The sequence below is a fragment of the Cololabis saira genome, chromosome 7, assembly GCF_033807715.1.
Source record: "Cololabis saira isolate AMF1-May2022 chromosome 7, fColSai1.1, whole genome shotgun sequence".
In the NCBI taxonomy this organism is placed as follows: domain Eukaryota; kingdom Metazoa; phylum Chordata; class Actinopteri; order Beloniformes; family Belonidae; genus Cololabis; species Cololabis saira.
Window position 1 is genome coordinate 45,712,870 of NC_084593.1, and position 12,763 is coordinate 45,725,632.

The window sequence follows — 12,763 nt, forward strand, 5'->3', positions numbered from 1 at the left end:
GTCTCTGCGCTGCTGAAAAGTCAGCTGGAGCCGTGAGCAGCTATGAAGAGACAGAGTTCCTGGTAGATCTGGTCGTTCCTTATCTCCGTCTAGATCTTTTTAATTCTCTCCTCAGCACCAGGTTTATGAACATCTGACCCTCAGAGTTGGATCATGAAACAGACTTTTGCTGCCGTTGCTGGTTGAATAAAATGAACCAGAATCCGTCAGAGTCTCTTTCTCTGATTTCCTCCTCCTGACTCAGACGTCTGACTCCAACCCCCCGACCAATCGGTGGCCTGTAGTGTGATGATGTCAGATACAGCCGACTCAGCCGCTTAGAACCTCAGCAGAATAGATACAGAAAAGTATCTACTCGGCACGTTGGACCCCTAGTGGGAAAGAACCAAACCGAGGAGGGTCGAGTCCAGTCGGGCTGAGTAGGTGCTAGTGGAAAAGCGCCAATACTGGCCGTATCCCAAGCAGATGTTTACAGACATTCCCAACATTCCAGAAAAGCCCATTGTGTCCCGGATGAGTAAGAGTCTACCAACTGTTGGGAAGATAAGCATCTGAGGTGCACAGAGATGACACAGGAAGTTGATTGAGAAAGCCGGGATTACAGGGAAGTTCATACGCAACAGCAACGTGTTGTGGCCAGAGTTTTGCTTTATCTCCACCTGGTGATGGAAAATACCCACTTTTGTTCCTCTGGTTCTCATTGGTTTGTGTGGCAAATACTATCTGATGTCTGAAGGAGAGTGTTTGAGGTGGATGCTGGTCTGTGCTTAGTGATGTGTAGCTGACAGATGAAGAACCCCAGACCACACACACACACACACACACACACACACACACACACACACACATATATATATATATATACACACACACACACACACACACACACACACACACACACACATACATATATACACACACACACACACACACACACATATATATATATACACACACACACACACACACACACACACACACACACACACACACACATATATACACACACACACACACACACATACATATATACACACACACACACACACACACACACACATACATATATACACACACACACACACACACACACACACACACACACACACACACACACACACACACACACACACATACATATATACACACACACACACACACACATACACACACACACACACACACACACACACACACATACACACATACATATATACACACACACACACACACACACACACACATACACACATACATACAGTATATACACACACACACACACACACACACACACACACACACACACACACATACACACATACATACAGTATATACACACACACACACACACACACACACATATATACACACACACACACACACACACATACATATATACACACACACACACACACACACACACACACACACACACACATATATACACACACACACACACACACACACATACACACATACATATATACACACACACACACACACACACACACACACATACACACATACATACAGTATATACACACACACACACACACACACACACACACACACACACAGGACCCAGCTGGAGGAGTAAGAGGTGTTGACAGAGCAGAGCGCCCTGCTGCTGCAACTCTGATTACACTCAGAAGCTCTGCTCCCCCGAGTCTCTGCTCCTCCCCGAGTCTCTGTTCCTCCCCGAGTCTCTGCTCCTCCGAGTCTCTGCTCCTCCCCGAGTCTCTATTCCTCCCCTGAGTCTCTGCTCCTCCCCGAGTCTCTGTTCCTCCCCGAGTCTCTGCTCCTCCCCTGAGTCTCTGCTCCTCCCCGAGTCTCTGTTCCTCCCCGAGTCTCTGCTCCTCCCCTGAGTCTCTGCTCCTCCCCTGAGTCTCTGCTCCTTCCCCGAGTCTCTGTTCCTCCCCGAGTCTCTGCTCCTCCCCGAGTCTCTGCTCCTCCCCTGAGTCTCTGCTCCTCCCCGAGTCTCTGCTCCCCCCCGAGTCTCTGCTCCTCCCCGAGTCTCTGTTCCTCCCCGAGTCTCTGCTCCTCCCCGAGTCTCTGCTCCTCCCCCGAGTCTCTGCTCCTCCCCCGAGTCTCTATTCCTCCCAGAGTCTCTGCTCCTCCCCGAGTCTCTGCTCCTCCCCGAGTCTCTGTTCCTCCCCGAGTCTCTGCTCCTCCGAGTCTCTGCTCCTCCCCGAGTCTCTATTCCTCCCCTGAGTCTCTGCTCCTCCCCGAGTCTCTGTTCCTCCCCGAGTCTCTGCTCCTCCCCTGAGTCTCTGCTCCTCCCCGAGTCTCTGTTCCTCCCCGAGTCTCTGCTCCTCCCCTGAGTCTCTGCTCCTCCCCTGAGTCTCTGCTCCTTCCCCGAGTCTCTGTTCCTCCCCGAGTCTCTGCTCCTCCCCGAGTCTCTGCTCCTCCCCTGAGTCTCTGCTCCTCCCCGAGTCTCTGCTCCCCCCCCGAGTCTCTGCTCCTCCCCGAGTCTCTGTTCCTCCCCGAGTCTCTGCTCCTCCCCGAGTCTCTGCTCCTCCCCCGAGTCTCTGCTCCTCCCCCGAGTCTCTATTCCTCCCAGAGTCTCTGCTCCTCCCCGAGTCTCTGCTCCTCCCCGAGTCTCTGCTCCTCCCCGAGTCTCTGCTCCTCCCCGAGTCTCTGCTCCTCCGAGTCTCTGCTCCTCCGAGTCTCTGCTCCCCCGAGTCTCTGTTCCTCCCCGAGTCTCTGCTCCTCCGAGTCTCTGCTCCTCCGAGTCTCTGCTCCTCCGAGTCTCTGCTCCTCCCCGAGTCTCTGCTCCTCCCCGAGTCTCTGCTCTTCCCAGAGTCTCTGCTCTTCCCAGAGTCTCTGCTCCTCCCCGAGTCTCTATTCCTCCCCGAGTCTCTGCTCCTCCCCGAGTCTCTGCTCCTCCCCGAGTCTCTGCTCTTCCCAGAGTCTCTGCTCCTCCCCGAGTCTCTATTCCTCCCCGAGTCTCTGCTCCTCCCCGAGTCTCTGCTCCTCCCCGAGTCTCTGTTCCTCCCAGAGTCTCTGTTCCTCCCCGAGTCTCTGTTCCTCCCCGAGTCTCTGCTCTTCCCCGAGTCTCTGTTCCTCCCCGAGTCTCTGTTCCTCCCCGAGTCTCTGTTCCTCCCCGAGTCTCTGCTCTTCCCCGAGTCTCTGCTCTTCCCAGAGTCTCTGCTCCTCCCCGAGTCTCTGCTCCTCCCCGAGTCTCTGCTCTTCCCAGAGTCTCTGCTCCTCCCCGAGTCTCTATTCCTCCCCGAGTCTCTGCTCCTCCCCGAGTCTCTGTTCCTCCCAGAGTCTCTGTTCCTCCCCGAGTCTCTGTTCCTCCCCGAGTCTCTGCTCTTCCCCGAGTCTCTGTTCCTCCCCGAGTCTCTGTTCCTCCCCGAGTCTCTGTTCCTCCCCGAGTCTCTGCTCTTCCCCGAGTCTCTGCTCTTCCCAGAGTCTCTGCTCCTCCCCGAGTCTCTGCTCCTCCCCGAGTCTCTGCTCTTCCCAGAGTCTCTGCTCCTCCCCGAGTCTCTATTCCTCCCCGAGTCTCTATTCCTCCCCGAGTCTCTGCTCTTCCCCGAGTCTCTGTTCCTCCCCGAGTCTCTGCTCTTCCCCGAGTCTCTGTTCCTCCCCGAGTCTCTGCTCTTCCCCGAGTCTCTGTTCCTCCCCGAGTCTCTGCTCTTCCCCGAGTCTCTGCTCCTCCCCGAGTCTCTGTTCCTCCCCGAGTCTCTGCTCTTCCCCGAGTCTCTGCTCCTCCCTGAGTCTCTGCTCCTCCCCCAGTCTCTGCTCCTCCCCGAGTCTCTGCTCCTCCCCGAGTCTCTGCTCCTCCCCGAGTCTCTGTTCCTCCCCGAGTCTCTGTTCCCCCGAGTCTCTGCTCCTCCCCGAGTCTCTGTTCCTCCCCGAGTCTCTGTTCCTCCCCGAGTCTCTGTTCCTCCCCGAGTCTCTGTTCCTCCCCAAGTCTCTGTTCCTCCCCAGGTCTCTGTTCCTCCCCGAGTCTCTGTTCCTCCCCGAGTCTCCGCAGGCCAGCACGCAGCTCCCGAGGCTCCGGCCTGCAAACATGCACAAAAGAGAAAAAAGGGGGACGATGGACAAAAACAATGGCTATGAGATACTTATAATAAATAAAAATGGAAATGGAGAAGTGGGAAGGGAAAAGGAGAGGAGAAGAAGGGTGAGAGGCACCGCCCAGCAGATCATGTCGGTGCCCCCCTGCAGCATAGGCCTACCTAGAGATTTACCAACACCAGCTAGAGGTTTACTAAACACTAACTATAGGCCTTACTAAACAGAAAGGTTTTAAGTTTAGTTTTAAAGGTGGAGGTGGTGTCAGCCTCCTTAACCCAGATTGGAAGTTGGTTCCAAAGTAATGGTGCCTAAGAGCAGAACGCCCGCCCTCCAAATCTACATTTAGATACTCTAGGAACTACGTAAACCTGCACTCTGAGAACGGAGAGCTCTGCCAGGAACATAAGGCACTATTAGGTCTTGCAAATAATGCGGAGCTAAGCCGTTTTGGGCTTCATACGCAAGTAATAGAATTAATTAATTTAGATTTAAATTGGATTCTGAATTTTACGGGTAGCCAATGGAGCGACGCTAACACTGGAGAGACGTGGTTTCTCCTGCTGATTCCTGTCAGCACTTGTGCTGCTGGTTAAGGAGCATCAAACTCACTCATCTATGCGGAAATAACGCTAAAATATAAAGAAGGCTTCCTAAAGTGTGATCCATGGTGAAATGGGAAACTGAAGATGTGCAGCTATATATAGCCGGGTATTTACAAAAATAGTGATTTGCCCCTCTACCTTTTGAAAAATCTCTTCATTTCCAGGAAACTGCATAAATAGCTGTTAAGGTGCTATGAGCAGCCAAACCTACAGGGGGCAGTGTAACGAGAAGATAAAGTCATGCTAGCCAATCAGAATCCTGGAAAAAAACAGGTAAAATACAAGAAAATATTGACGGTTACAAACAAATTGTAAACACGGGTCGCACACATGACGCTGGTGACGTTTCTGTCTCATAATGTGACGTTCTGAAGCCTAAATGTCCATTTCCCTCTGTTTACAAGCAAACGTGAAGACGGAGTTTTTGCAAATCTCCACTTTGGCCGGAGTTTTCAGGAATGATGGTTTTTGGTGACATTGAGCTTCGTTTTGGCAATTTTTGACGCCTTGTCTCGGTGTTGACGTCCTCCTCCAGCTGCAGCGCTGACCAGGCGCTTAGGCTGCGTCTGCTGCAGTTGCAGCCTTTGAAGCCAGGAGCAGCTGCCTAGTCGAGTCGTCGTCCTCCTCCTCCTCCTCTGGTGTAATGAGGGATGCCTGAAGGTCCGGGCAGATCCAGGGTCAGACCCGCAGCTGACTAATGGCACATAAACACACCATTACACCCACTCTGAGCCGGGGTCAGTGTTTTCACAGAGCTCAGAGCCGTCTTCAATCCCGCCCCAATCACGGCGTAATTACCCCGCATTACTGCAGGTTTATCTCTAATTCTGCGAGGGGACGTCATTAACGAGAGGCTCCTCTTCGTTTAGACGCTCATTACTCTGCATTACTGCCACTTCGACTTTATCAGCCGGAATTATGACGTTACACTTTTCATTAACACCGGAGTTGGGTCCAGATTAGCCGGCAGGACACCCGGTGTGCCGGCGCTGCAGGGCACGGCAGCCGGGGCTCGGTTACACTCCCCCGTCACAGCACTGGTGGCTCCTCTCTGGGGGGGAGCTGGACTGAAGTCACTTCCACAGCCTGGGCTTCTCCCTTAGGCTTGCCACCCGTCCCTTGAAATACGGAATCTTTACGTAATTGGGAATTAAAAGTTGCGTTCCGTATTGAACCAATACGTACACATAGTATGCTATTATTTATTTATGTCATAATATACAGGTGAAGGTCGGAAAAGTTGAACTACTAACTAAAGGGGAAACAAATCTATTTTTTCCCACTACATTCAAAGTGAGATATTTCAAGCCTTTATTTGTTATAATTTTGGTGATTATGACTCACAGTTTATGAAAACCCCAAATAAAAGAATCTCTATATTATGAAATCAATAAACAAGTCAATCATCAAAATTATAACAAATAAAGGTTTAACACATCTTGCTTTGCATGTAATGGGACTATGTAATATATTAGTTTTGCCTTTTAAGTTGAATTATTGAAATAAATTAACTTTTACACCATATTCTTCACCTGTAGCTAATATTCTACATCTTGGCTGATGTGGAAGTACATACCATAGGAGGCTATTTCAGTTGCTATATGGTTGTCTGTCTGTACAGTCATGCAAGTTCAATGCTATTAAGGCACTTTAAACTTTAAATCAAAGCATTTAGTTTTTTCATATAAAATAAATACATTTCTATGCTTTTTAGAAGTTTTGGGGATGTCCCTTTTTTTTGGCGCCTGCGCTGCTGAAATCAGGGCGTCCCTTATTTCTATTTCTGAAAGGTGTCAGCCCTATTCTCCCTGGCAGCAGCAGAACTCCTCCCAGGGCCAGTGGTTCTGTTGCAGTGACCAGCAGCACTTTTATGTTTAGGTTCTCTCATGAGAATAATAATAATGACTTGGATTTATATAGCGCCCTTCAAGGCACCCAGAGCGCTTTTACAGAGATCATTATTCATTCATACACATCCTCACTGGTGGTGGTAGCTACAGTTTGTAGCCACAGCTGCCCTGGGGCAGACTGACAGAAGCGTGACTGCCATATCGTGCCAAACGGCCCCTCCGACCACCACCAACATTCGAACAGATTCACACGGGGCAAGGTGGGTAAGGTGTCTTGCCCAAGGACACTACGACAGCAAACTGGGAGAGAGTGGGATTCGAACTGCCGACCTTCCGATCATTGGACGACCCGCTCTACCACCTGAGCTACTGCCGCCCCAATGAGAGTCTGAGACCCGATCCCTGGTCTGCTGGGCTGGCCTGCAGGTAAGAGACCCGGAGCCTCATGGACAAAGAGAGCGTAGTGTAGCAACCTCGTGCTGCTGGGGGGCCCGACAGGACAGAGGACACGGGCTTTAGTGCAGAAATCTTTGGTTCTTTATTTCACCAAGACACCGATCAGCACTCAGCAGCTCTCTGTCCCTGTAGAAGAACGCCCCAGATGTGTCCCAGAGAACCCTTTGCTGGTGCAGCCACTGTTTAAATAGCCAGGCAGGGTGGAGAGATTGATTGGGCACAGGTGTGCCCAATCAGCCGAACCAGGCTCCACCTGTGTGCTGCTCCCCGCAGACCACGCCCAGTCCTCCACCCTGCCACACCCCCATCGCCCGACTCAGGCCGGGGACCATCCGGCCTAGCCAACCCCCCCCCCCCCCCCCCCCCTCGGAGCAGGAGAGGAGGCCAGGGACCGCCATCTGAGCCTCCGGGCCTGAGGCCACCGGGTCCTCCAGGTTCCTGGGTCCTCCAGGTCGGGCTGACCGGCAAGACCGGTCGGGGGTCGCCCTCTGGGCCGGGCCGACCGGCGAGAGGGCCGTTCTCGGGACTGGGCCCAGGGTGGCCTCGGGGCAGACGGAATCCGTGGCGCTGGCCAAGGTGCGCCCAGGACCACCCCCTCCCCGACGCAGCACTGCTCCAGCAGCTGGTCCGCCTCTGGAGCCGGCGCGTCCAGGACCGGTTGTTCCGCTTTATTTTCACGCATATTATATACTGACGGTACCAATGTACATGTGCATTGAGTCTTTCACATTGTGGATGTCCACGATAACCTCTCTCATAAGTATAACAATGTGAACAATATACATTTATATTTGAAACATGAAGCATCACGATCTGATTCCTCTGCTGCAGAAAAAAGACAAGTTGTTCCAACGGGATTATCGAGGTGCAAATGTGAGAAATAAAGAACAAAGTTGCTGCTTAATCACTTTCATGGACAACTGTACGGTTGGTTTTGGGGCGATTTGTTTGGGCAGAAGCGGCTCCTCCAGACCGGACCTGGTCCAGCAGACGCTGTGGCGGAGCAGCTGCAGCAGCAGCTGTCGCTGGGCGACCACGTGTGACGCAGGCGTCCACCCCGGCGTTGCAAAAACACCCCAGGATTGTTTTCTCTGATGGCGTTGGTGTTGGCAGAGCGGCCACACAGCGGCTACTGGTGTGAAACCCGCTTTTAGGGAGCGCCCAACACGGAGGAGAAGCAAGGAAGGATGAAAGTAGACGTAGCTTTCCTTTCATGGCACTCAGCACTGCAACCGCTCTCATCCGCGTGCAGGACGGCTCTTTTATTACCCACGCCCCTCAGATAGTTGGCGTCAATGTCCTGATTACATAAAACACTTAGAATAATCAATAAATAAACAATAACTGAGAGCACCACTCAACACCATAGACATATATACGTAGATGCCCCATGGAGTGTTCTTGCCCGCTGCTGTGATACGTCAACGTCGCCGCCATATTGGATGTTCAAGACTGTAAACTAATACAAGTAAATGGACTTATTTTCATAAAGCGCCTTTCTACAAAGAAATGTACGTTTTACGTCTCATTTATTCATTCACACACGCACTAATATACTTGGAAACAGTTAGGCACCAAATATTATATATTTAATTTTCTCAGATGGCAAAAATAAGAACTTTATTGATCCCACATAGGAGTAATTCATGTTATATCAGCTATAGAGAACAAGGTAGTGCCGAAAAACTATATATATCCCCCCCTCACAAAAATAAGAAAAATAGAGAAACATATTTTCTCATCAACAAAACATATTTTACATTTTTCAAGTAACAAGATAACATATTTTGAACCATTTTTCAGACAATAAAATAACATCCTGGTCCTGTTTGCGGGATGGGCTAGATGATGACATGTCTACAGAGCAGCAGTAACAGCTTTTATTGTCTAAAAAATGGTTTAAATATGTTATTTTGTTACTTGAAAAATCAACGGCTCAGTGCTCGATGTGGCGTCAACACCACCACTTGCTCTCATATTGCAAAAGAAAACATTTAATTTACATTCAGTCAGAAAACATCAATACATTCTATTTTCTTTCAGTTATACCCAAACATAAATTCAGCAAATCTTGCTAACTTTCACCTGGCCTAAACAATGGGCACGCACGCACGCACGCACGCACGCACGCACGCACGCACGCACGCACGCACGCACGCACGCACGCACGCACGCACGCACGCACGCACGCACGCACGCACACACGCACACACACACACACACTATGGTGATACTATAAAGGCTCTGTGGTCGGAGTAACTGCAGCTAATAAAAAACCAGAAGTGGTTGTGATTTTGAGACCAAGGTTCAGATGTTTGCTGTAAATGTGGTTTCAGATATCAGTTAATGATCATGTCTGATATTCAGTATCCGGCCTGAAGGACTCGCTGGAAAGCTGACGCTCCGTCAAGTGGGATATTGTCTTTCTTTTTACTTTGTCTGCATATATATTAATGGTTAATACCATGTTGGTAAAAACCTAAGGCATATATATATATATGCATTTTTAATATATAATATATATCATTTTTTTTTTTTTTAAATGTGAAGGGGGGGGTCGGGGGTGAGGGGTATATGCATTTTTAATATATAATATATATTTTATTTCATTAATATATATATAAATATATTTTTTTTTATTTTTTTTTTATTTATTTTTTATTCACTTTTATTTCCTTCAAAGTGCAGCCTGACGTAACGATGCATGTGTTAACCTCCTGTTGCTGGTCCCTGCGTTGCAGAGTGGCACGACGCCGAGCTGATGCGCGACATCGAAGCGGCGACGGGAGAGGACCTGGGCTCCAGTCGGATCACCGGGAAAAAACGGAAAGGCAAGAAGAAGAAATACCCCAACCTGAGTGACCTGAAGCAGAGCAGCAACACGGCCCGCTCCCGGCTGCAGAAGAAAGTCTTCAACAAGTGCGTGTCTCAGCAGTGTTTTTATTTATTCATGCATATAAGAACATACATTCAAACTCAAAACACAACATTTATAACGGCATCAACAGACAGGATTTTGTTCCCCATCATACAACCATATTTACAAAGGTCTGCACTGCAAAAACTCAAAATCTTAACAAGAATATTTGTCTTATTTCTAGTTAAAATGTCTCATTTTTAGTCAAAAAATCTCATTACACTTAAAACAAGACTCATCACCGGAAAAATAACTTGTTATTTGACAATTTTCACCTGTTTCAAGTAGATTTTCACTTAAAATAAGTAGAAAAATCTGCCAGTGGAACAAGATTGTTTTGCTTGTAATGAGAAGATAAATCTTGTCCCACTGGCAGATTTCGAAAAATTGATCTTTAGACTTATGAATCGATTTTTAGGAATTAATATGAGAATTGATTTAGAATCGGAAAATTGATTTCTTTCAACACAGGCCTAGTTCTGACTACAGATCATCTCCTTCGTTGCTCCTCGCCCTCTCTCCTTACTTCTCTCATCACCTCTCTCCTCCTCCCCGCAGGAAAACCGTGGCCAGAATTGCTCAGGTGATGAGTAAAGTGGACAAGAGAAAACATGACAAGTTCTCCAACCAGTTCAACTACGCCATCAACTGATGGCCAGCGGGCCGGGCCTGTGACGTGCTGCCCCCTCAGGCCGCTGGGAGCTGGTGCAGATCCTGGTGCAGATCCTGGTTCTGGTGCAGATCCTGGTTCTGGTGCAGCCCCTAGTTCTCCTCATCGCTGCAGCAGAGACGCAGCAGCAACACGGCTGGGGACCGCACCAGTTTACCTGCACACCAGTTTACCTGCACACCAGTTTACCTGCACACCAGTTTACCTGCACACCCGACTCGGGTTATGTGGCCTTGTGAGCTGCATAAAAGACATCTGGTTTTACATAGAATTCATTCTACAGAAGAGTATCAGGGCCATGCAGGAGAAAAAATATTTGAGAGGGAGAGATTTTTTTTTATTGTGCACTTCGAGAAAAAAGTCGAAATGTCGAGAAAAAAAGTTGAAATGTCGAAATTAAAGTTGAAATACAATTTCAACAATAAAGTTCAAATTTTGAGAATAAAGTTGAAATACAATTTGGTGAATAAAGTGTAAATGTCTCCTCTGGTCCATCAAATCCAGTTAGGAGAGACTGACAGCTCTGCAGCAGCAGCTGTAACTAACTAACTAACTAACTAACTTACATCCTTGGAGTGGAACGTTAAAGGGACGTTTCTGAAGTCATGCAACCGCATATGTGTGATATGTGTTTCAATTCAATATCGTAAAGCAAATTCGACATTATTCTTGAAATTTCGACTTTTTTCTCGAAATTTTACTTCAACATTATTCTTGAAATTTCGACTTTTTCTCAACATTTCGACTTTTTTCTCAAAGTGCATAATGAAAAAAAGATCTTCCTCCTCTAAAATATTCTTTTTATTCTTCTCCTGCCTGGCCCTAATACTCTTCCGTATCATTCATACTACATGAAATGGTGAATAAATCCTGAAAACACCGACTTGCAGCACTTCCCGGAGCAGCTGAGGAGTTTCCTCTTCCAGGCCCAACAGTCCTGATGTTTATCCAGAACCAGCACAGACAGACCTTTCTCCTGTCGTCCACGTCTTTAGGCTCAGTATGGCCTTCTTCCTCCGTTATCCTGTTTTTATGACTAATTCTATTTCTTTCATTGATATTGTGTCGTGTTCATTTGCGTAATAAAACTTTTTTTTCTCAGCCTGTTGGTTTTATCTTGGTCTCATCCCACAGTTTAATGAGCTTCATTCAGGATTAATTCAGCAGGATCTACAACACAGACCAGTTTACACGCGGTGCTACCTGAGAAATAATTGTTACAAACCCCCAGCTGGCTGGGGAAAACAGGGGTTATGAACATCAGACCCACAAACAAATCCATTTATTTATAGGTGCTGTAATGACAATGAGGCAGTAAAATAGTGATAACAGAAAACCTCATAACACAAATATTCCTGTAAGACAACAAAAAAGAAAGGATACAGAAAACCAAAAGGCAAACCAAAGGCCACAAGTGGAGATTTAACAAAAGGGCCACACCCAGGCCTTAAAACAAACTCAGAAAACAATGGCATGATGGAATGACACAAGCTATGGCAAGAAGTTTTAACATGTAATGGCTAAGTTTGACTATCCAGAATTAACAATGCAGATATCTACAACTGTATTTTGACTAGTCGTAATTACATTATGACTAGTCAGAATTGTCATTAAAGATATCTATAATGTAATTTTGACTTGTCAAGACTCTAATTCAAGATATCTGTAAATACATTTTGACCTTGCAGAATGGAAGTTAAAGATATCTCCAATTTGAGATATCTTTAATTAAAATTCCTTACAAGATATCTATAACTTGATTATAGATATCTACAATTAAATTATGACTATCCGTAATTCCAGTTTGAGATATCTACAACTTCGTTCTGACTAGTCAAAACTTAAAGGAGCCGTCTGTAAGAAATGTCCAAAACTGGTACTGCAGTCACTTTCAAAATATTGTTGAGCGGCGTGTTCCCTCCCCCTCCTCCCCCCGACCAGAGGTTGCCAGGTAGGCTGCAGAATGCAGCAGGAACGTAGGCTGCCATGGCTGCCATAATTAGAGCCGAGCTGGCAACCCGGATGCCGAAACAATACTGACTTGGTGATTGGGAGATAGGTGGAGGGTGGAGCTTCAGAAACAATACTGACTTGGTGATTGGGAGATAGGTGGAGGGTGGAGCTTCAGAAACAATACTGACTTGGTGATTGGGAGATATGTGGAGGGTGGAGCTTCAGAAACAATACTGACTTGGTGATTGGGAGATAGGTGGAGGGTGGAGCTTCAGAAACAATACTGACTTGG

At 47.8% G+C, this 12,763-nt stretch overlaps 1 protein-coding gene across 1 annotated transcript in view; it reads left to right on the plus strand.

Moving 5' to 3' along the window:
- LOC133447309 (UV-stimulated scaffold protein A-like) overlaps positions 1-11,619 on the plus strand; it is a 62,019-nt gene extending 50,400 nt beyond the window's left edge. Inside the window, exons 14-15 of the mRNA XM_061725956.1 lie at positions 9,673-9,850; positions 10,407-11,619. Of these exons, the coding sequence (XP_061581940.1) occupies positions 9,673-9,850; positions 10,407-10,500 (272 nt within the window). The 3' untranslated portion in view covers positions 10,501-11,619. The remainder of the gene's footprint in view (positions 1-9,672; positions 9,851-10,406) is intronic.
- The last annotated feature ends 1,144 nt before the right edge of the window (positions 11,620-12,763 follow it).